Source organism: Pipistrellus kuhlii, unplaced genomic scaffold (genome assembly GCF_014108245.1).
Source record: "Pipistrellus kuhlii isolate mPipKuh1 unplaced genomic scaffold, mPipKuh1.p scaffold_m20_p_15, whole genome shotgun sequence".
NCBI lineage: Eukaryota > Metazoa > Chordata > Mammalia > Chiroptera > Vespertilionidae > Pipistrellus > Pipistrellus kuhlii.
Window position 1 is genome coordinate 26,590,824 of NW_023425460.1, and position 25,583 is coordinate 26,616,406.

At 40.2% G+C, this 25,583-nt stretch overlaps 1 protein-coding gene across 7 annotated transcripts in view; it reads right to left on the bottom strand.

Moving 5' to 3' along the window:
* CPEB3 (cytoplasmic polyadenylation element binding protein 3) overlaps positions 1 to 25,583 on the bottom strand; it is a 168,429-nt gene that overhangs the window by 57,161 nt on the left and 85,685 nt on the right. For 5 of the 7 annotated variants that reach the window (XM_045581902.1, XM_045581903.1, XM_036438554.2 and 2 more), the window contains 3 exons: positions 20,095 to 20,118; positions 8,791 to 8,958; positions 6,146 to 6,235 (listed from right to left, as the gene is read on the bottom strand). In XM_045581902.1, the coding sequence (XP_045437858.1) occupies positions 6,146 to 6,235; positions 8,791 to 8,958; positions 20,095 to 20,118 (282 nt within the window). The remainder of the gene's footprint in view (positions 1 to 6,145; positions 6,236 to 8,790; positions 8,959 to 20,094; positions 20,119 to 25,583) is intronic. The other 2 variants (XM_036438552.2, XM_045581901.1) reach the window with 1 other exon arrangement.

Consider the following 25,583-nt stretch of genomic DNA (forward strand, 5'->3'; position numbering starts at 1 on the left):
TAAAGTAAGGCACAGAAAGGCTAAACAATATGCCTAAAGTCATACAAATAATAAATGGGAGAGCCCAGCAAGTCTATTTCCAGAATTCATGCTCTCTGCCATCCCATAATGTTTCACATCTGTTTTCATGTCTCTGCAGAAAAACTATAGACTTCTCCAAAACAAGAATGGTGTCTTCTCTGAGCCCCATAGGCCATATACAGACTCTTCCACAGACTGATGTGTGAAGAGTCTTGCACAGACTGATGTACAGCAAATATTAGATGGATGAATCATGCTGCATTATCATTTGCACTAGAAGCTAGATTCTCTGTTTGTATTTATTGTTCTCCTGCATTCATTTTCAATAACTATCTGCAAATTACTATATTTTCTAGTTTATAAGACGCCTCTTACTTTTCCAACCCCAAATTAAGAAATCAATATTTTAAACATTTTGCTGGTTTTCCTCTTAAGGCCTTCTCCTTTTCTGGCATCTTAAGGAGTTGTTCTTCCTGTTTTCTCCAATGAAGGAGGTCCAAACGGTCTCTCTGCAGCTCTATTTCCATGCTGTTTTGCAAAGCTGATTACATTCAGCTTGAATTTTGCAGAGTAGGATAACCACTTCCTGGTATTTGTCTTTTTACTTTTTTTTTTTTTACATCTTTATGGCTTACAATGCTCAGTCCCTGTTGCATCTGCACACTCTCCACCTCCACCTCCAATTATGGCATCAGCTGACTTCAGTAACAATAAGGCTAATGATTGAAGGAAATCTGTTTGACAAGGTATGGGCAGCTATGACCCATGCGGCTCCCTCCTAGGCTAACTTCCGTGTATAAGACTCCCCTTAATTTTCAATCTAACGATTTTAGAAAAAAATAGTGTTATACATGGAAAAATATGGTACCTGCATCCAAGCTATTATAGACATACTGATATTAATTAGTATTAGATCTGGTTCATGCCCTAACATTTGAGAGAATCCCAGTTCCCAGGACTCACAATTTCAGCTCTACTATTCCAGATCTAAAGTATTATACATGAGAATGCACTTTCAGGAAACTTTTCCCACATATTTTTGTTAGAGGTGGATCTCTTTTCATTATCAAGAAGGAAATGCAGACAACACAGAGCAAGACTCTGTTTCCATTTTACCAATAGCTATTGGAAAGATTTGAAAGTATTTTAAACTGATATTTCTACTTGACCCAACTCCACTCTCCCTCCACCCCAAAGCCAAACAACATACAAATGCCTTGATGTCAACTCTCTATGGGGGACTAGATCAATTCAATGAAGAAGAAAAAAGTCCTACTTCTTCAAGGCTCTTTCTTCTGCATCATTTTCTTCTCCTCATAACATCCCAACCACACTTCCTTCATTTCTTCAAAGTACCACAGCTCTTTTCATACTCAGTACTTCCTATGTGGTACTCCTCAGTTTGGAACTTGCTTCCTTGCATTTTCTAGCTAACACCTCAATTTTCCGGTCTGCTTCACTACTATTTTCTCAGAGAACCTCTCTCCATATCCCGATTCTAAATTGATACCCCCTTTTTAAAGTTGCTGCACACTCTATTTTTCCTTTAGAGAATGATCACTGTTGGTAATTCTATTTATTTTGTGACCATCTGATTATTTTCTTATCTTCCCCATAGGACTACAAGTTTATGCAGTCTGAGAAGAATCATAAAGACACACAATCTGACTTCCGTGCCTTCTGACACCTCCCATGTTCTCAGTGGTGCTCTGGAGAACACCAAGCAACTGCCTGCTTATAGTCACTGACGAAGTGTCCACAGAGCTCTCTATATATCCTCCAGTGGCTGGTCAAATGCCTCAGGGGCCCTCGTCTCCATCACCTCCAACTCTGCTTGACCCAACGACACGTAAGGGGACAGATGCTATAGCTGGCCACTGTTTCTCTATGTAGAATTTAAGCCTTCTAGAGTTCATTGAAAAGATCATGGTTTTACAAACTGTACTCCAGCTCTGTATAGGTAAACCTGATAGATGAATGAATGATTCTGGTTTTTATAAGGCATATACTTTCAATATTAACTGTTGAATATAATAGAATCAGAGGTATGGAAGGGGAGTGGACTGACGATTCTCGTGGAAAAGAGGAGTGGGGGGTGCGGGAAGAGACTGAACATAAAATGTGCTCCTATGGATGAGGAAAATGGGGGGGCGGGGAAAGGGCAGAGGGTGGGGTGGGAACCTGGTGGGGGGGGAATGAGGAACTTTTGTAATAATATGAACAATAAAGATTTATTTTTTAAAAATTCTAATGACTCATATCAATGAGAAAAAATGGAACAGTCAATAAGTTACTGTTGGAACAAGTGGCATGATAATTGAAAAAAATAAAGCTAGATCCTTTCTTGTGCCTAACTCCATTATAAATTCCAGATAGAAATCAGATGGCAATGTAAAAAGGTAAAATAAATTCAAATGCCCCAAAGAAGAAAAAATACCAAAAAATATGGCTCTGTGGTAGAGCGTCGGTCTGCGGACTGAAAGGTCCCAGGTCCGATTCCGGTCAGGGCATGTACGTTGGTTGCGGGCACATGCCCGGTAGGAGGTGTGCAAGAGGCAGTTGGTCGATGTTTCTCTCTCATCGACGTTTCTAGCTCTCTATCTCTCTCCCTTCCTCTCTGTAAAAAATCAATAAAATATATTTTAAAAGAAAGAAAGAAAAAAAGCAAGCAAGCAAGCAAGCAAGAAAGAAAGAAAGGTCATATCCCCAGACCCTCATTAAACCTGTGTTTTGTAAACTGGGTACTATTAGTGGGAATATGAATGTGGATGACCTTTCTTAGAGGCAGCTTGGCAATATGTATAAACATACACCTCACTTCTGAAAGTTCACTCTAAGAGGTAATATTTATATGAAAAGGACAAGAAGACGAAGGCATAAGGATATTCACTGAAGCGTCTTCCTTGAGGGGAAACAACTGGAAGTAACTTAAATGCCCATCATCAGTAGGACTAATTAAATAAAATAAGGTCATTAACAATAATGTAGGTTTCTTATAGAAAGGTGCTGACATTGCTGGAGGTGGGGGAGAAAGTAGGTTATTAAAGAGCATGCATAATGTGATCCTGTTTATGTAAAATTTTAAATTTCATGTAAATGTATATATTCACAGAGGTATCAGAAGGATATTTAATAAAATGTATACAGCGATCATTTCTGATAGAGGTAGATATGGAATAATTTTCTTTGGACATGATCATATATATTTTATTTTCATTTTTATAATGATCATCTGACACTTTTTATCCCAGAATTATTTTTATAACCTCAGCATGATTTTTTTCCCCCAACTGGCACTCTTAGTATATTTTATTTTATTTTTTAAATATATTTTATTGATTTTTACAGAGAGGGAGAGGATAGAGTTAGAAACATCGATGAGAGAGAAACATTGATCAGATGCCTCCTGCACACCTTTTACTGGGGATGTGCCCGCAACCAAGGTACATGCCCTTGACTGGAATCAAACCTGGGAACTTTTAGTCCAAAAGCCAATGCTCTATCCACTGAGCCAAACTGGTTAGGACAGACGTATCTTTTATGCTTCTCATTATACACAGTATGTTACAATAACCACAATACGAATACGTTATTTCACTGAAATAACACTGTCATGATTCACATGTGCAACTAGTACTCTGAGGAATATCTTTTTATACCCGGGACTTACAGAGTATATTATATATGGTAGAGTGTGGTAAACTCATTCATTCACTGAAACAACACTATTCTGATTCAATGAATTATTAACACACTTTTTTTTTTTTTTTTTACATCAAAGTAAATTTTTTTTAGAACAACTTTTCCAGAACCTTTCTTCTCTGGATTGAAGCCTGCTGTCAAAGCCTGGGTAAGCTGTCCTGGGGCCAACATGGACAGGAGCTGGTGCTGCTTTGACTATGTTGTGTGTATGTGTGTGTGTGTGTGTGTTTTAATGAATTTATTGGGGTGATATCCTATCTAATAAAAGAGTAATATGCAAATTGACCATACCTCTTCTACACCAAGACACACCCACCATCCAATCAGGAGTGAGTATGCAAATTTACCCAACCAAGATGTCTGTGGCCACGAAGAAAGCAGGAGGCTTTGGTTTCCCTGGCAATGGAGGAAGCCAAGCTTTCTGCCTGCCCTGGCCGGCCTTGGTCTCTGCTTAAGGCTACAAAGTTTCAATTATAGAAGATAAATAAATCCCAGATACCAGGGCGTCTGCTTGGGTCGCCAAGGGCCATGGCCAGCCTACAAGCACCACAGGCCCCTACCCAAGCTGCCCCATACCCCAAGGGAATCCCCACCCTGATCTGGGACATCCTTCAGAGCAATCCAGCTGGCCCCCACCCATGCACCAGACCTCTATCCTATCTAATTCTATATAATAAAAGAATATAATATGCAAATTGACCATCACTCCAACATACAAGATGGCTGCCCCCATGTGGTCAAAGATGACTGCCCCCATGTGGACACAAGATGGCCACTACAAGATGACCAGCAGGAGAGGGCATTAGGAGGGACCAGGTCTGCAAGGGAGGGCAGTTGGAGGTGATCAAGCCTGCAGAGGAGGGCAGTTAGGGGTGACCAGCAGAGGAGGGAAGTTGGGGGCGACCAGGCCTGCAGGAAAAGGCAGTTGCGGGGGACCAGGCCTACAGGGGAGGGCAGTTACGGGTGACCAGGCCTGCATGGGAGGGTAGTTAGGGGCAAAAAGGCTGGCAGCAGAGCAGTTAGGTCTCAATCAGGATGGCAGGGGAGTGGTTAGAGGGTGATCAGGCTAGCAAGCCGAAGCAGTTAGGGGCAATCAGGAAAGTGGGCAGGTGAGCAGTGGGAGCCAGTAGTCTTATATTGTGAGAAGGATGTCCGACTGCCCTCCAGGGGTCCCAGATTGGAAAGGGTGCAGGCTGGGCTGAAGGACACACCTCCATGCACGAATTTCGTGCACTGGGACTACAGTTGGTTAATAAAATTATATAGATTTCAGGTGAGGACTTTTAAACATATGTCTTAAATGCGTGTGTTCAGACAGTGTCATACATGCGCCACATGAACACATTCCTTTGCTGAAATAATCCACATGATTTTAATCTTAATGATTAATATAAAACTCAGAATTTTTAACTTTAAAAATTCTTTTAACATACAGAATTATGTTAAAAGCAAACAAATATCCCTGTTTAGTGCATAACACTTTCATAGGCTGTAAAGAGAGTGGGGAGAAATACCGGCAACAAAGAAACCAAACAGGAAAGGAAGCCACTTGCCTTTCCTCGGTTAAGCTATCTTTTGATTCCTAGAAAAGGCACAGGAAGGACAAGCATTTTGACCCCCATCTTCTAGTGGTGGGTGATGTTTTACACAACAACTCACACCCAAAAACAATTCCTTAGAGATCAAAGGCAGCCTTAGAACATATCTAAAGAACATAACATGAGAAGAACACTTCCTCTTTAACCCAAACACTCTTCTGTGTACATCTAGATGCGTTCCCAGAGTTAATATCACCAGAAGATAACCCTAGACCCGACAAAAATGAACAAAGTAATATATTCTCATGATCTCGTAAATAATAAAGGAAAAGCCTACCAAAAATAAGAGAAGCAAGGTTATGTGAAGAGACCTTTCCTAGCTCACTCTCCACCCATCAACAGATTAAGTTGCTTAAGAGACACGAATATAAAAAAAAAAAAAAAAGAGAGAGAGACACGAATAAAGGTAATTTCATATGATGTCAGTCTTCAGTCACTAGGTTTTCCAAGTTTGGGCTTTCTAAGGTCTATACAACCACAGGGCTATGGGGATACAAATAAAATTTGATTGTAAGCAATCTTTTCCTTTCCCATCACGGCCATGTCTCAAAACCCTGGATCCTCCTTCTCAGACAGTTAGCACAAGGTTCATTCACAACAGACTCACAGGGCCTCACTGTCAATAGAGTAGATGACCCAATACAATCAGTGTCTTCCAGTGAGAAACAGTGAGACACGAGCAGAGGACCAATGTTAAATGTTCTCTCATTGGGGGGTGGGGATGTCAACAGCTATTTCAAGAGTTGAAAGGCTGCCTTTTCCTGAACCATCGAGCTGGCTCTCCAGCAGGCCGGCAGCGGGGATCTGTCCCGGGTGTTCATTACCTTTCGGAGGAAAGTATGACTTGCTTTCGGCTTTGTGAGGCCAGTCCACCACGAGAGGTCCAAACCTGCGGAAGCTGGCGGTGATCTCATCTGCAAAACAGAGAAGGGATGTTAGCAAAAGAGAAACGAACACCGCAAACGGAACAGCATAAAACATGCCTTTTCCTATAAGAAACGTTCAGAGAGCTGTTCTGTAAAGCATCGGTAAGGAAGGCAAACCTACGGAGCAAAATGCCAACCGTTTGGGGGGATACTTTTGGTCATTCACTCTCACCCACGCAGGATGTGACTGTAACTGTGATTCAGTTCCCTTCGCTGCCACTTCACTTGATGTAAAGATTTGGGAGGGGGGAAATCTGACGTTACCGAAGGTGACCTTCCTGTCAAATAAAATGGAGATTCTAAAAATAGGAATGTTTTCTGCATTTAGAAAAAAGGCACAGTTGGAGGAAGATAAATATCACATGATCTCACTCATTTGTGGAATATAATGAACAACAAAGACTGATGAACAAAAACAGATCCAGAGATGGAGAAGCATCAATCAGACCATCAAAACTCAGAGGGAAGGGAGGGGAGGGTGAGGGTAAGGGGGAGAGATCAACCAAAAGACTTGTAGGCATGCGTATAAGTCTAACCAATGGACACAGACAGGGATAGAGGGCATGAGTGGGGTGGTGGTGGGGCAGTGGAGGGATAAGAACACACATGTAATACCTTAATAGAGAGAGAGAGAAAAAGAAAGAAGGCAAAAGTACACAGAATATTTAAAATATTTTTACTTGTGTAAAATAATCTCTTAGATTATTAACCCTAACTAATTATTATTAATCTAAAGAGTATTAATCTGTACAACTATTTTATAAATAGTTATGATTCTTTTGGTGAGGAGTAGGGGAAATACATAGATAATTCTATTTGGTGGGTTAAGAAAACTTAAAAGCCAATGGTTTCTTTCATACACACCTACTACACAGCCTATAAAGAAAAAAATTCAAAAGTTGGGAGTTCAATAAATTTTTCTTTTCCTTCTGACTTTTGACTCAAAACAGGAGATTATAACTTAGCTCCTATCCAGGTTTAAGTTGCCACTCTCTTAGCCATGATCAAAACTTTGTCTTAAAGAAAAATCCATTTGATAAATGAAATTAACATTAGCACAAGAACAGTTCAGAGGAAAATGAGTCTCCATATGTGTACAACTTTAAAGCAGCAAGTCTAAAATAAAACTATTTTTAGAGACTATTCTTCTCTCAACACACACACAAAACGTATGATAAATTAGAAAAATGTCAGAGCTAGAATAATGCTGGCAAAACAGTTTTTTAAACATTTCATAGCAGCCGAAACTGGTTTGGCTCAATGGATAGAGTGTCGGCTTGGGGACTGAAGGGTCCCGGGTTCGATTCCGGTCAAGGGCATGTACCTTGGTTGCGGGCATGTCCCCAGTGGGGCATGTGCAAGAGGCAGCTGATCAATGTCTCTCATCGATGTTTCTAACTCTCTATCCCTCTCTCTTTCTCTCTGTAAAAAATCAATAAAATATATATTTTAAAAAAAACACACAAAAAAAAAACATTTCATAGCAGGTCCAAGGCCTAGAACTAGAGTTGTTTTTACCCCTTAACTGTTATAATTTTGTCTCATTTATCCATTCAACGAATATTTATTGACAACCTACTGTGTGCTAACTGGCTTTAGGCATAGGTGAAAAACTTACTTTTGGGTCGGTAGGATTCAAAAATATCATTAAGAAAGTTTCTAATTAGTCTTCATTCTTACCGACAAGAGAGAGGCTCTCATTAATAGGCATCTATATTAAAACTGGAGGCCTGGTGCATGAAATTTGTGCATTCTTGGGGGGTGGGGGTAGTCCCCTCAGCCTGGCCTGTGCCCTCTCACAGTCTGGGGCCCCTCGAGGGATGTCTGACATGGGGATCAGGCCTAAGTGGCGGTCAGACGGCCCTCTTGCAGTCTGGGACCCCTCACTCCTTACTGCCCGCCTGCAGCCGAGAGGGGAAATGCTCCTACCATGAACCTGGCTTCTGGCTGAGTGGCGCTCCCCTCGTGGAGCAGTGCCAGGGGGCAGTGCCTGCGTTGACTACCCCCTGGTGGTCAGTGCACGTCATAGCAACCAGCCATTTCACCACTTGGTGGATTTGCATAATAGGGTTTTATTATATAGGATATGAGATAGTATGGTGTAACGGACATGAGCAAAAGCTGTAGTGCTGAGTTCCACAGCTACATAACCCTGGACAAATTGTTTCTCTCTGACCCGCAGCTTCCTCATCTATAAAATGGAGTTGGTAGGCTATGCCTTATGGGATAGCAATGGGGATTAAATGAGATGCCGCAATGTGAAGCACCTCGCACAATAGTGAGCTTGCAGGAAGAGTTTCGCAAGAGTGAGCTCTAATGTAGTAACCAGGAAATGGGACACGGTAGGGAGACTGCTGTGTATAAAACGCATCTACACAGTAGACCTGAAGTACATAATCTACTGCTGCTCCATCCACTGAACATTCCCACCCCCTGCCCACTGAGAGATGAACGACCTAAAGCTGCCTCGGAGAGCAGAGGCCGGCTCCATCACACAAAGAACCAGCCTGGCCTTTATAAAGTCATCCGGGAACGCACAGTACCTTCGTCGATGTCAGGGGGAAGGCCTCCCACAAACACCTTCCTGGAGTAGCGCTCCACTCGCTCCCCGTTTTGACAGCGAGTGGGGGAGCTGAGGCCAGAGGACAAGGACTGGTCGCCATGACTGTCGTCCAGGAAGGCGTCTTCGAAGGGAAAGAGAGAAGACCGACCTGGAACAAAACGTGGGAGTTTGCACGGTTAGAATTATGTTCCTGGACGACCTACGTTTTCTTAGGAGCCAAAATGCAGAGCAAAGCGTATAAAAAGGTAACTCCCGAGCTGTGACTTCTTCAGTAGAACGAGCGGCGGCAGGTTACCAGGTCTAGGCAAATTTGCACCATCATTTTTGTGTAAAGGCATGTAACCCGGGGGCGACCGAACAGACGGACTTGTTCTGACCCCGGTCCCAAAACAGATAAAAGGCATGTAACCCACAGACAGATTGGTACTAAGGAAGAAGCATCAAATACTGCAGCTGTTTTTGCTGCTAAAATAATCACCACATCTTACTCACAGAGTCCCTATCCCTGCTGCTAAGAGTACTCAGCAAGTGATGTATCCTTTCCCTAAGCATTTCTTACAATAAATGAAAAGGTAACCTTTATTCACAGATCTTTATTTGCTCTTTAGGGTGAGCTCAAAGGTTCTAAGGATGGACCCTGGGTGGCTGAGGGAATACTAAACTGATGACGGAGGCTGATAACTCCTTTGAGAGCTGGACTACACATGATTAAGTTTTTCCCGCCATTTCATGCTACTCCGATTTGAAAATAAACATCTGCAATAATAAAAGGTGGAACAGGTAAACGAAAACACGTTGAGATGTGGGAAGACAGATGTAGATGTGGTTATGACACTGTTCACCCTCCTAACGTAGGCCATATTTTACATCACGCAAAAATTTGTTCTCATTGTTAACTCTACAGCCAAATAAAGTATACAGAGTAAAGGCGCCTATTCACACCAGATGATATAAGGATACCAGCAGTCAGAGTCTGTTAATAAATGTAACACAGTATGGCATTACAAAATAAAATCCAAGTTTAAAAACAAGTACATTTCCTGTTTGAGTCAGTGAGTTCCTGGTAAAAAAAAAAAACTTTCCACTAGGTTCCCCTCTAAAAACAAACTTGTCTTGAGCACTCTTAAAAAGAAAAATTTCCCTCTAAAATAAATTCATACAACTCTTTAGAGAAAAAAAAAAAAGTCTTCCCCATTTAGCCTATCCTGTCTTTAGCCTGTCTTTTATTTCCCTAAACCTAGGTTCTGCGTCACCACAGTCAGCTTTATGAAACAGAATATAAATAGCCTTAGAAAAGAACTGAACATTTATTTCTTTTACAAAAATAAAAATAAAAATAGTTACTAATATAACTGTTTATTTTATGAACCCAGCTGGTATGAGAAAGGCACTATTTTGATGTTGGGCATTAATAAATAAAAGGACCAAAGAAATTTTTGTTCAGCTCTTCCCAGCTTAGCTACAAAGAAACAGAACAAAATTTGGTCCTCATGTCACCTAGCTTTTTCAGCTTGACAGGAACAAACAATAGACAGTAAATTCTCATCCTTGTTATTTGTTTTGATCACTGGGGGGGGGAAAAATAGATCTGCAGCAACTATAGGCAAAACGAGCTTCCCAAAGACATGAAGAGCTGTTCTCCCTCAGCTGTCAGCTTTGCTTTTCACATAATAGATCCAAACCTGCTCCTCTCAATAAAAATGACTATTATCCATATCCAATTCAATCCACATAATCCAGGAGCCATCCCTAACATCTGTTTCTTTCATACTCCAGTTCTATCTACTCCATCTCTCCTTATGTCTTACCAACTCAAGCTATAAAATTCTTCAAACCAGTCAATTCTCTCCATGTTTGATCCTAACAGCCAGTCCAGATCACCATCATCTCTCACCCGAACTAACAGTCTAATGAATCTACACCAAGCATGTCAAACTCATGGCCCACAACGAATATTTTTGCAGCCCAGCCAATGTAACTGAAGGTAAGAAACGTTTTAATAAAAACTTTGTAACTTAATTTTTACAATATTGTTATATAATTATTAATAACTAACTACAACTTTCACTAATGACTAATTACTATAATCGTGTTGCATTCATTTCTCTTACGTGCTTTACACACAGGTGCACCATTTCTCTCCACTAATACTAGCAGCAAATATTTTAGCAGCCGATGGCCACGTCATTAGTTTTGGACTGACTTGTTTGGTGTGCGCAACAGGGAATAATATTTCAGCTTTCAGAGAACAAGAAAAATAGGTTTATTTGTGTTATGCTTATTAATTTGTGCAGTTATTCTATATCTGGTAAGTTAATGTTCAAGAAGAAATATTAATTTTTATTAAAATGCTCTATTTTCTTATGTTAACGATTACTCATTTATTTCAGCCCTTTGTATTCAGCATGCCTCTATCAAAGTAAACCTATGTTTCTATGAAAACTGAAGCTTTTGGGGTTTTTTTGCGGCCCACATAAACTTAATCCTTGTTTACCTGGCCCATGGTAGCCTTTGAGTTTGACATGCTTGGTCTACACAATAGCTTGCTTAGTCTACTGATTTCTATCCTGAACCCTACAGTGTTTCTCCACAAACAATCAGTCGCCATTTTCAAACATTAACCTGAGTGTGTAACCTCACTCCTCACCTCTACCTGTACACCCCTCAATGCCTTCCCATTGCTCCCTGGATACAGTGTAGATACATCTCTGTAACCGTAAGGCCTTTGCCTGCCTCTGCTCCATCCTGTTGCTGCCTCTCCCTCCGGCTCACTAACCTCCGTTTGCACATACCTCCTTTGAATTTCTTGATTATTCCTCCTTGCCTACGGCTCTAAGGACAAGGTGTTCCCCTAACCAACAACACCCTCTTCCCAGCTCCCTAACTTTCTAGTTAATGCCTACGATTCTTCAGGTCTCAGGAGGAACGACCCTGACTTTCTAGATTCAGTTAAGGTCCCCTTTTCTATCCACTCAGAGCACTTTCCTTAACACTTTCCCCCATTACCACTAAACTACAGTATGGGTTTCTATTAGGTATCTCATTTCCCAAAACCCCATTAAATTGTAAGCTCGATCAGGAAAGGGACCCATTTAATCCTATTCATCCCTGTATCTTCACATTCTAATAAGAGAATGCAAAAGGCACTCCATAGCCAAAACCAGTTTGGCTCAGTGGGATAGAGCATCAGCCTGCGGACTGAAGGGTCCCGGGTTCGATTCCGGTCAAGGGCATGTACCTTGGTTGCGGGCACATCCCTAGTGGGGGGGGTGCAGGAGGCAGCTGGTCAATGTTTCTCTCTCATCGATGTTTCTAACTCTCTATCCCTCACCCTTCCTCTCTGTAAAAAAAAAAAAAAAAAAAAAAAGGCACTCCATAACTGTTAAAAGAGAGGTAGCATCCGGGAGAGGAAACAGCATGTGCAAAGGCATGTGATGCAAGGCAAGGCTGGAACACAACACACGCTGTGACGATGGAATCAGGTCCCCCAAAAATATAATAAAAGCATTATGCCAAAACCAGTTTGGCTCAGTGGATAGAGCGTCGGTCTGCGGACTGAAAGGTCCCAGGTTCGATTTTGGTCAAGGGCATGTACCTTTGTTGTGGGCACATCCCCAGCAGGGGGTGTGCAAGAGGCAGCTGATTGATGATTCTCTCTTATCAATGTTTCTAATTCTCTATCCCTCTCTCTTCCTCTCTGTAAAAAAAAAATCAATAAACTATATATATTATATATATTTAAAAAGCATTATATTCTATGTTACAAAAAAATTAGAAAATGTCTCCCACTTTCCAAACTTACTATTTCTTTCTCATACTAGCTTTTTCTTCTTTTTTAACTACACGCGCTCCCTGAAAAGTCCAATGTTCCCATCTAATCCATCTCCCATCCTGTCACAATGAATTCTCTGAGATGCTTGTGACCATGGTATTTCCTCTTCCCCAAATCCTACAATAGCTTCCAGCAGCTCCACCAGCAATTTGCACCCCGGGAGAAAGGGGGTGGGGTGAGAGTCTGAAGAAATCTGTGGCTGTCCAGATGAGAGATGAGGAAGTCTTAAACCAGAGCAGTGGAGAAGGAGAAGTGGATATTCACGACATCCTAGAATAAGGAGAACTTGCTTTTTGCGCGGCCAACATGACCACTGCTTCCCCAGAGCGTTTTGACAAAGAAAATAAAAGCAAGGGTTAATTGTGAGAATCTGGACTGTTTTAAACATCGGTGATGGATACTTAAATTTTCCACAGCTTTAAAACCAAACCTCTGTTTTATTTAGTTCTTAGAGGACCGTAGACTTCAGCAATAGAGTGGCCCTTGGAAATGAAACTACTAAGAACTCACACATACAGGGTGTTCCCCTACTGTGGGTAAGAACGAAGAAGCCCATCCCCAGATCTCCGTAGTCAGAATCTGTGGGGGTCAAACTTGAAAATCTGCATTTTCAACAAATTTCCCCAGTGATCCCTGCGCTCAGATTTAAGAACCGTGGAGGTTGCCCATCTATAGCAGGCAGCCGCTGGAAGAGGTACTATGTGAAGCATATAGATAGAGTCTTGGGAAACATCCAAGCTCAATCAAGTTAAAGAAAAGTATCCTCAGGAGTGGTCTGAAAATCCATAATCTAGTCCATCTCCCTGTAACGTGACTGCCCGGAGTGCTGATGGAATAAAAAGTTAGTCTGCAGGAGGCATTTAAAAAAGGTGAAGAGGAAGGACTTGCAGTGTTCATCCAGGGCAGACCAACAGGAGATAAAAGGATTTTATCATACTGATGGGATTACTCCTCGGTGGGACTGAATGGCGCATTTGATATTTCTGTAGCATGACAACCATTTATCTTCCTGCACTCCAATGACAGGCTCCTGGACGACTCTAAGCGAATTTAGTGTGTTGCTATTGTGGAGAGGTGACTCCTGAACTACCCTGTTTCCCCAAAAATAAGACAGTGTCTTATATTAATTTTTTTTCTCCCAAAGTTGCGCTAGGTCTTATATTCAGGGGATGTCTTATCTTTCCATGTGCGAGGTCTTATTTTCGGAGGATGCCTTATTTTCGGGGAAACACGGTAGTACACAAGTAATCAGCCAGTGACGTCGTATTTCCACTGCATCCATCCCCATAATAAGTTAAAGGAGTGGTGATCTGATTTGTCCAACGATCCCTTGGGAGGCTGGTATTTATGCATTAATTTGGTTGGCATCAATCCTTCCCCCGAGACAAATCGTCCTGGAGAAGACTGGGAAGGTTTACTTCCTGGACATATGTTACTAGAAACTGACTCTTGAAGAGGCGGCACCCAAACAGCATCCCACGAAAGAACTAGTAGCATCTTTCTTTTTTCTTTTTAATCTCATTGAAGTTTTATTTATTTATTTATTTATTTATTTATTTATTTTTATTTTTTTATATATATATTTTATTGATTTTTTTATAGAGAGGAAGGGAGAGAAGGGAGAGAGAGAGCCAGAAACATCGATGAGAGAGAAACATCGACCAACTGCCTCCTGCACATCCCCCAGCAGGGATGTGCCCGCAACCAATGACCGGAATCGAACCTGGGACCTCTCAGTCCTCAGACTGACGCTCTACCATTGAGCCAAACCGGTTTCGGCTGAACTAGCATCTTTCTGATGTATTTCTCGTCTTTAATGACAACATCCCCCAAGACCAAAAACTTCAAGTAAGCCATGTTACTTAACAAAAAATTATATTCTCATACAGCTAACATGTAAATTTGCTTTATCCTCGTGATACTTCCATATAAAATATTCATATTCAATATTTCAACAGAAGCCAGAGAAATGCTTCTCATCTGCTATGACTTGGCCATTTGGCCTTCTTTTCTAACAAATGGTCTGGTTTTCTGATATCTATTTTCAATTAATAACCAGAATGTGCCCAGCTGGCATGGCTCAGTGGTTGAACATCGACCTATGAACCAGGAGGTTATGGTTCGATTCCCGGTCAGGGCACATGCCTGGGTTGGGGGCTTGATGCCCAGTGTGGGGTGTGCAGGACGCAGCCAGTCAATGATGCTGTTTCACCATTGCTGTTTTTGCCTCTCTCTCCCTCTCCCTTCCTCTCTGAAATCAATAAAAACATATTTAAAAAATAACAAGAATGTAATTTTTGGCCCAGTAATTAGAAAATACTCTCTGAATGCAGAGATGACTTAAACCTGAAGTATCCTTATAAGAAAAATGCCAAATAAGAAACCTGAAAAGCACTACTGAAGCAGAGAAGGATTGTCCAAGATAACTCTGCCCCAGGAGGCTTCCTTTCCAGCTGGACTTCCTTCCCAACACACAAAGCTGCTCTGACCTCACCTGTTCACCTGTGAGCTCCCTCCACGGCCTCTGCTGTGGATCAATAGCACCAGGGCGCTTCTGGCCCAGGGCATCCATTCCGAGCCTGACCCTTTTCATCTTAGTTTTGCAAATAGCTCAGGAAATAATAACTTTGGGGATTTTTTTTAATGGATTAAAATGGTAAATCTCCCTTAAAAATTTTTTTCTTTTTCCAGTAAGTCAAGAGAGTCAGTAATCTGTGATGTTGGCCAAGATATAGCACTTACCTGAGTCTCATTTACATATTGAGATATTTAAACTAGATGAGGTTTTTCAAATCTCTGAGGGCAGCAGACTTCCTTTTATTACACAAAAGTCTTCCATAAAACCCTACTATACAAATAGATAGAAATACATCTTTCTTGGTATTGCTATCTGGGTATCACAAGCTGAATCTGTTTATAAATGAACTCCTGGCATCTATCTTAAACCTATTCTCTCCTACTCCTATTTCAATATGTAGCCTCACAATCCACACAATTGCTCAAGCTGGAACCTGACCATCAGGTTCAGTCTTTCTTCTGATTTACTTTCCTCATTCAATTCTTCAATCTGATGCCATCAAAGAGGGTAGATTCCAACCTCCATAATCTACTTTCCATTTGTTCACTTCTTTCCAAGTCCATTGCCATTACCCTGCCCTAAAACGTCATCCTCTCTTACCTATCATTCTGAATGAGACGGCCTACTCCTCTCACAGCACTCCGAACAGTAGCCGGAGTGCTCTTTGAAAAGCACAAATCCAATCACTTGACCCTGGTTTTAAAACATTAATAGATTTCCTCTTGTACTTGGACCAAGTTCAAAATCCTTACCAGGAGCTAAAGCCCAGTGTGATCAGATTTCCTTCCTTCCTCCAACTTCTTCTTAAGACACTCTCCCCTTGCCCCTTCCAAGCTCAACCATTTTGGGCTCCGTTTACTTCCTCAAACACACAAAGCCCTTTCTTTCACCAAGCCCCACCTCCCTCAGCTTTACTGAGATATAATTCACATATCACACAATTCACCCATGGAATCCAATAGCAATCACTCCCCATTTTCCTCAAATCTCTCAGCCCTAGGCAACCACTAGTCTACTTTCTATCTCAATAGATTTGCCTATTCTGGACATTTCATGGAAGTGGGATCTGTGATCTTTTATAATTGCCTTCTTTCATTTAGCATAATGTTTTCAAGATTTATCAATGTTGTAACATTCAGTCTTTTACTATTCTCCCGCCCCCCCCCCCCCCCCCCACACACACAATACTTTACCTCAAGCCTCTTAAAATAGCTGTCTTATAATGTCTGGAATTTTCTTTAAAATACTCGAAGGGGGGAATATATGAAAATAGAATTGGCAAAAATGTTGATGATCATTGATACTAAGTAATGAGTACATAGTTCATTAAACTATCCTATTTTTGTGTGTGCTTGTAAATTTCCATAATAAAAAAGTTTAAAGATAGCTGTCTTTCCATCTTTTCAATTTCAGTTTAAATGACATCTCTCCAGTGAACACTATCCTATGTTGGAGGGAACCTCCCATTTTCCTGCAGAACTTTTGAGTATAAAAATGTTTGTTTCACTTACTTATTGAGTGTCCCTCTCTCCTACTAGAATGAACACTTAGTTGAGGGACAGAACACATCTAAAAGTTAGCCCAGCCAAAACTGGTTTGACTCAGTGGATAGAGCTCGGTCTGTGGACTGAAAGGTCCTGGGTTTGATTCTGGTCAAGGGCATATACCTTGGTTGCAGGCACATCCCCAGTAGGGGGTGTGAAAGAGGCAGCTGATTGATGATTCTCTCTCATCGATGTTTCTAACTCTCTATCCCTCTCTGTAAAAAATCAATAAAATATATTTTTAAAAAATAAAAAAATAATAATACAAGTTAGCTCAGCAGCTGGCCCAGAGTAAGCACACAAACACGTCATGAATGAAATGAGGGTGGGCCACCAAGAGCCCCTCCTCCATTATTTCTTTAGGCGCCTTTGGGCAAAGGTGAAAGGCTAGTGCTATTCCTCATAGCAGGGCCTGTGCTCAGAGTTTCCTGTGGCAACAAAAAAGTAACATTTCAGAGATTTTAATCATGAGCACTCAGAAATTTCTTTAGCCGTCCATGTTTCACTCTAGAACCAACCATCTCTTTATTCAAGCAAGCTCACATCATCAGGTTTGGATGAGCAGGTGGCATGCTTGCACCATGGTTTCACTGAGATAGCTGATCTCTCCTCCCCTGGGCGGGCTTTGGCAGAAAGACCCAATGCTAACCTGGTACACAAGTTTGTCTTATTGACTTTTTAGAACCACTGTTTATCAACTAAGCCATCCATTAAGGTCAATCAAGTTTTTATGGATTAAATATACACAGAAGTACATTTTACAACAGCAACTCCAAGAGTAAAGTAACTCCACACATTATCTGTATTTGCTCACGTACATTGTTTAAAAAGATCTTTATTTTCCTTGCTGCTCTTTCATTAAGAAATGCTGTGAAGCAGCAAGAGCACTGCCACACATACAACATGTCTACCTATGGACAGAAGCCTCCCAGTGTCCATAAAAATTCATGTGCAATGAAAAACACAACATCTAAGCCAAAGACCCTGTATACCACCTGTTAGACCAGTTTCTAACAGGGACTGCAGTTACACAGGAAAACACATATTCTCATTCTCATTCTCATTCTCATTCTCATTCTCATTCTCATTCTCATTCCCTCCCCCTCCCCCTCCCCCTCCCTCTCCCCCTCCCCCTCTCCCTCTCCCTCTCTCCATTTACAACTATCAAACTACAGCCTTACAGGGAGTAGGGGTCAAGTCATCTAAGCCAGTAGTCACCAACCTTTTGGACCCCATGGACCACCGGTGATTTGCATACCACCGGTTGTTGACCGCTGATCTAGGGTACTGAGCTTAGCATTTGATGCAAAGATGATTGTGGCTTCTGAAAACGATTGAGCCAAAACTCACACATAGATATTGAGAAGGTAACATGAAAGTAAGAAGAGTAATTCCTTTTCATGAGTTTAGAAACTACAGGTGACCTTATATTTAATATACTATAACTTGTAAAAAAAAATTTTTTTAAAATATAATTCCAAGCTTTGTTCTGCATAGATATGGGGTGTTGCTTTAAAGCAATCGTCATCACTAAATAGTGTTAAGTGCTAACTATATGAATTATCACAGTGTCAACTGTCCTCCGCTTGAAGAATCAGGGCACACAGGAAAGAAAGGAAGAGTATGAGGCAGCAGAAGCCTCATACTGGTGAGACTGGTGAGACTGGGAGAAGCCCGATGATGGGGGTCCTGAACGGAAAGGGGTGTGTGACATGGGCAAAGTGGCACTTCAGAAAGGTGAGAGAATACAAATGGAAGGAGAGGGGCAGAGCCTGAGAAACCAGTGGGGAAATATTAACAAGATCTGGTAACTAAGCACTGTGCAGTCCCCGTCATCAACCTTCCAGATGGTGTTTATTTTACGTGTAAAATGGTCCATTCCCTATTCCTTCCTGAGTGTGATCATTTTTCTAGCAGCCGAGGATAAAAAATAGTACAAAATGATTTCTAGTAATGTTTTTTCTATACTTTAAGTGGAAAAACAAATTGATGCTTCTCTCTCTCTCTTTCCCACTCTCTCTAAAATAAAAACAAAAATAATAATAACTTAGGTTTAAAATGTTAAATGGTATTTATTTCCAGGGTTAAAAAATAACCAACAACACAAATGTTTTTCTTTGCCATGAGGTGAAAACAGAACCGGTTGTATGATTCCACCACGAAAGAAGGTTTCAATGGCAACTCAAATACATATTAGGCTCAGCCAATATTCATCAATTCAACAAATATTTACTATGAAATAAATAATAAAATGTTATGAAGTCAATGTTATCTTCTCTTCAAGATTCAACTAGCAAGTCAGAGACAGCCAATAAAGGGTAAACAACACCCAATAAGCATCCAAAAGACAAAGGTAGCAGATTTGCCTCTGATCTTAACTTGAGATCACATAGTAAGTAAATTACTTCATTTCTCCTCCTTTCTACAAATGAGCTGAGTACCAAAGCAACTTATATTTCTGGATTTCTTTTAGCTTACATGGATAGGTTTTCCTTTCCCATTTTTTTATACTATAATTTCATTAACACTCTTGGGGTTGAACAAGACTGATTATATTACCTCATCATTTACAGATGAGGATTCCAGACTAAAGTGATAAGGCAATGATTACAATCTAGGTCCTAAATCTCATACTCTTTCTACTACATTAAACTTACCTACTTATTAAAATTATTTGGACAAATTATAGATATGGAAATACTTTAGAAAGGCTAAAGCATTATACACGTGAGAGCAATATTATTTTGTTTGGGATGACCAGGAAAAGATGCAAGTTCTATGGAGCCTAGCAACTATGCAAGTTGGGGATCCCTCTTTAACAAAAAGAACACAAAAATAATAAAGATTGTGGAGGGGGCTCATGAACGTGAAGTTGCCTGAAACTGGAGCTTCATTTAGCTTCAAGGTAAATCTGCATCTGGATATAACACACACAAAAATTCACCAGCCAACCTACTAAGATCAAGAACTGCCTTCTAATTCCCAGCTTCTGCTTCTAAGTGGTAGGAGAAGACCTCAGTGGATACAGGACCAAAAAAATAAAATAAAATAAAATAAAAATTCTTTTTTGTATTCCCTCAAGATCATTCACAATAAATCATATAACAAACACTTCCCAGTAGAAATAGTCTTTGCTATGTCTTTATTAGAATTAAAGAACAAATTATCAACTAACAACAAAAAAGAGAATTATGTCACTAAAATAATTAAGCTAGAACATCATACCATATGTTAACTGTTTTACACACACAGCTATAAACATGCACACACTCATATTTACTCATAATTTGGCAAGCAAAATATCTCATTAAAAAAAATTTTTTTTTTTACCTCGTCTCCGCCCATAGCTCCTGGCTGCATGTAAACACAGAAGAAAACCATGGGTATTTGTATCAAAATGATGAGCTTAGAAATAAAAAATCATTCACACACACCTTTCCTAAGTATTCTCAGAACTGACCTGGGATGCTGTTTAAATTGGATTGCAGACATATTATATCTAAAAATCCTTTATGAAGCACAAGTTAAATCACAACCTTAAAGGGAAAAGGGGAGGCAGGGGAGGATGGGTGGGAAGAGATCCACCAATGAATTTGTATGCATATATGCACAGCCCTTGGACACAGACAATGCGGTGGCGAAGGCCTGGGGGGAGGAAGGAGGACTGAAGAGGGCAAAAAAAGTTAATGGGGCGGAGGGGTGGGGAGGACCGACTTAATACTTTCAACAATAAAGATTAAAAGAAAAACAAAACAAACAAGAAATAAAGAATAAAAACCTCTAAAAAGGAAACTAAAATAAATAAAAATAAGTGTTCACCAGCAAAAAAAATAAAAGGAAATTGAAATAGACATGGCAGCCATTTGAAAAGACACACTAGGTGCTTAAGTTTCACACATTTCATAAAGATTTACATTGTGGCCCATTATCTATATCAGATAGAGAGCTCTTTAAATTTTTTTCTAATTTATACATATTCATTTATACTATGTATTATTACCATCAGACATCCCGTAAATATTTTCATCGGTGGTCATTCTGAATTCTGAATTTCTACACACACACAGACACACACTTCACGGAATCCCCTGAAAACTGCATAGAAATTTTACTTTCCACAAAATTAACTCCTACTTTACAGATGTTTCTATAAAATTTCCAGAGACCAAGGTTCTCTTGGTCTCCCCATTTACTTTCCACACAGTATCACAGGTGAGGGGAAAACACTGTATTTGTCATCTAGAAAGTGAACTGGAATAGCAGAAGGGGATTAGTGTACTGGGTGTACCCCAGGTCATGCCGAAGAACAGAGTGCTTTGAAGATTCTCTTCTTTAAACCTCAAGGCCCACAGAGCGCATTGTTACGGTTGTTTAACAGAGCTAGACTGTGGTATCGTACATAAACTGCTAGGAGATCCTGTTATCTAACGTGATTTTCAAAGTGAAAAGTTTCTCAAACTGGAAACCCCAGGTCCTATAAAAATAAATGAAATCTTCCATCAATTTTTTTTTAAATTATAGAGTGTCATAATAGCTTAAAACCAAGAAGCAATGATAATTTGGGGTTGTGTTTGCAGTATAAGACAATACTAAAGAAAACTATTTCCCTCCTAGGGAAAGAATTCAGACTTTCCGGCTAGAAATTTAAAATACCAATTGACCCATCTCATCTTAAGTTTCAGATATACTCACGCTTACCCAGTTCAAGCTCTACTTCTTCCCTAACTCCTTCTATCACTATAATGTTCAATTAAAAAAAAAAAAATCTCTCTTGCACTTACAAAGCAATTACTGTTTACCTCACTTACAAAGGAACCCCTGGCGCCCCCCCAAAATTTTTTTTTTAACTTTAACACTTTTCATTATTTGAAAGCTGGAATTCATCTTCCCTTAGAATGTATAATATGGTAGTTAGTTTCTTAGCTTGGCCTCCCAAAAAGCCTACTTCATTTATAAGAATATGAATGAATTAACAATAACAGGTAACATTCAGAAGAGATTAGACAGGTTTTGACATCCTACGACTGATTTTGTTTGTCCCTTCCCCCATTCCCAATGATGTCATGCTACCCAACACCCCCACTGCAAAACTCCTACTTAGAGAAAAAAATAAAATAAAGCATTCTGTATTTCAAAATTACTCATTTCTCTTCCAAACAACAAATTTCCATTCTTTCATTATATCTAACTTCTAACCAGATACTCAATGAAAAAGAATATGAGGACAGTACTAAGGTACAAATGACTCATCAGACCTCAAGGACAAATGAGAATGCTGTGCAATCAAGTCTTTATCTGCTAAATATTCCGTAATAGAAACAGATCCAGTGAACAGATCCAGACAGGTGTGGGGACAGAAAGAGCATCCTGAATTGGAGAGTGGGGAAGATTTGGGAAAGACATACTGGGGAGTTTTATTCAAAACTTCCTTGAACATGATTTTTATATAGTCTTCTCTTTTTCTATTCTAATCAAGGGCAATCAATTGGTTCATGTCAGAGTGAGTCCTTGCCTTGTATCATGGAGGCAAGATGGCATATGGAACAGGCAGCCAATTCAGTAATCTCTGATGCTTCAATTTGCTTTCTTCACTCATAATGGAATTTAATTATGTGCTACCTTGGTTCTGACTTCAGTGTTTTATCTCTGATCTCTATGGTGATTATTATTATTATTAAAGCAGCTAAAATTTAATGAGGTACTTACTGTGTGCCAGGAACAGTTCAAAAATGCTTGACACATATTAACAATATACCCCATAATTTTATGACATAAGTATTCTTAGACTCTTCTCTCAAACGAGGAAAATGGGACACAGTATTAAGTGTCTCACCTAAAATCACACAGCTAGGACGTGGTGAACTTGAAATATAGATCTAAGCAGTCCAGCTCCAGATTCCACCGTTTTAAACACCACACTACACTGCTAAATTCCTAGAGAGCAAGGCTGATATCTTCTAATATCTTCTTATGAACCTGGTAGGATGTTCTGTACCAAGCTGGTATTCAACAAATATGGCTTGTTAGCTGAGTATGCAACCGAGGGAGGGAGGAATGCATGCCTTGATGGCCTTTAGAATGTAGGCCAACTCTGTTGGTGATTAAAAATGTGCTCAGATGAGGGCCATTTGCAAATAGTAGACTAATTAGATTCATATGCTTCCCCAAGGGAGAGGTAATGACAGGAACACCGAGTAGAGAAACTTGGGAGCACAAAGGCAGTGCTTTCCCAGGAGAGCAAACATGCATTTTAAACAAGGAGAATATTGAACATATAAATTTAAATGAGCCAGCACAAAACAATCCCACATAGGCAGAACAGGGGGTAATGTGACTAATTTCTTCTATGTGACATATTCTATGCTAGTGTAGATTTATGTCAGATATACTAAGATGTGATATACTTTAAAAGTTGTATCTTCTTCCATGCTGAAACCAGTTTGGCTCAATGGATAGGGCATTGGCTTGGGGACTGAAAGGTCCCGGGTTCGATTCCAGTCAAGGGCATGTACCTTGGTTGCGGGCATATCCCCAGTAGGGGGTGTGCAAGAGGCAACTGATCGATGACTCTCTCTCTCATCGATGTTTCTAACTCTCTCTCTCCCTTCCTCTCTGTACAAAAATCAATAAAATATATTTTAAAAATAATAATAATAATTTTGCACCTCATAAAATTACATTTAATTTTTAGGAGTCAGAGGTAGTGGTTCCCCTTGGCCAGGGGTGTTCACTGGATGGGAGCCCCACGGGGTTTTGGGGTTTGGTAATGTTTTGGTCTTGATCTAAGTTCTGGTTAGAGGGCTGTGTTTAATTTGTGATAACACGTCCAGCTATGATCCGTGCATGGTTTCGTGTATATATATTATACTTCAATTAAAAAAAGTAAAAACATTAAAATATTTTAGAACGGTTCACTGGGAAATGCTACCATTTTTGTAGTCTTTGAATCATAAACCTGAGTAATCCAAAATTGAAAAAGAAAAGACCATTTTTAATCCACCAAAATAAATATAAATGGCCAGGTGGAGGTGTCTTTGTTGAAGGTCACAGTAAGCTACGAGCTGCTTCAGGGACGCCTTTAGGAGTCAGCAACGGGACAGAAGACATCAAGACCAGAACCAAGAGCTACCAGACTGCCCTGTAACAAGCACTTCCCCAACCAGAACCAGAGCAGGAGCTGCTGGCAGAGATACCTGGACTGCCACTGCTGTGAAAGGGCAATGACTGCTGAAGGGGGCGATGGCTCTGTGTGCAAATGGTACCCGTGTGTGTACAGGTCCCTCTGCACCAGGCAGAAAGCGTGTTCCCTGGGGAGATCTGACTGGCTGCACCCGCCTGTCCTCTGCCCTCCATCCTTCTCCCAGGAGGTGAAGGGGGACCGGGATACATCTCACCCTGGGATCCTGAAGTATGGCTTAACTAATATACATACTTGTTGAAAAAGTATAAAAAAAATAAAGATACATATACACACACTTACAGAGTGGAATGAGAGTAAGTTTACACTTGTGAGCACACGAAATACAGAGTTTATTCTTGTATTATTATTATTTTTCCATATGACTGTAAGCCTACTTTTGCCCTACCCTGTGTGTGTGTACGTGTAATATATATATATCCTTGCAGTTGGCAGTGGAATAGGCCAGTTATTCTAAAAATAAGTTTACATGATCAATGACTAGTACATTGTGAATGGCACACTCATGTTAATGGAATGGTGCTTTGTTAGCCATACGAGAAGACGCTGTAAAGGGATCATCTGTTACTCCTTATGACTTGGCCCGTAATTGGTTTAAAATAGCTGCACTCATACATAGGATTCCCCCGTGGCATGTTATGATCCGATTTAAAAATCTAAAGTAATTCTTCAGCTACATGGATTCATCTGAACTTGAAGTTTCTCTACACGAAGTAACGAAGGCTCGGAGACAAGGGGTGGTGGGGAGATCGGGGTCTCCATTCTGGGGTGGACCAGGAGAGCAGGCACTCTTTTCAGGAACTTAAGCTGAGTTCCTGGGATGCTGTATTGATGAAAACCAGATGAACAAGATACAAGAACCTAATATAACATTTTATTAACTGGCTTGGAAATATCTGCCAGGATTAGTAAAAGTCAACTGTAGAAAGAAACTGTTTATTTCTTTCCTTGCAATAAAATCAGTTTCTTAAAAATACCTTGCAAACTTATTTTTTGAATTCCACTTCAGTAAGCAAGATTAAATTCTATTCGAACGTCTAATGGCCCTGGTCCAGCTTCCATCTAAGTATTAGTCATGCAAAAAATTCCACCAGAAGGTGAGTTCAAGATCTTAAAGTTACTAAAACAATGTCCACTTTTCCCTAATTAGATTGTAAATTCCCAAAGAGCAGAAATGATGGGAGTTTATCCCATAAATGCTCCTCTTCTATCTTTGTCTTTATAGTGGTATAGGTAACATAGTTTTAGGCCAGTGATTCTCAAACCTGGCACACTGTAATTTAAAAGATCAATTTCTCTATAAACAACATGAACTTAGCAGGTAAAAATGATGCTTGAAAGGATGGGGCCCATTTTCATCTGTTACATTTACAGAAAGTGTTTGGATGTTTTAAAGCCCCTTCTTCCTACCATTCTCTCTTTGACTTTTCATATTTTTCCCAGGAAAAACTTTCCATTTCATTTGCAAGCCTAGAAAGTAACACTGGACAGCGTATAATACTAGTGTTAATGACTCACTACTTTACAAAAGAGAAGAAATACCACAAAGTAAAATGTAATAAGCTATTGGTGATTTATCATGCTCCAGGCACTGTGTGCCAAATGCTAACCGTATCTATTC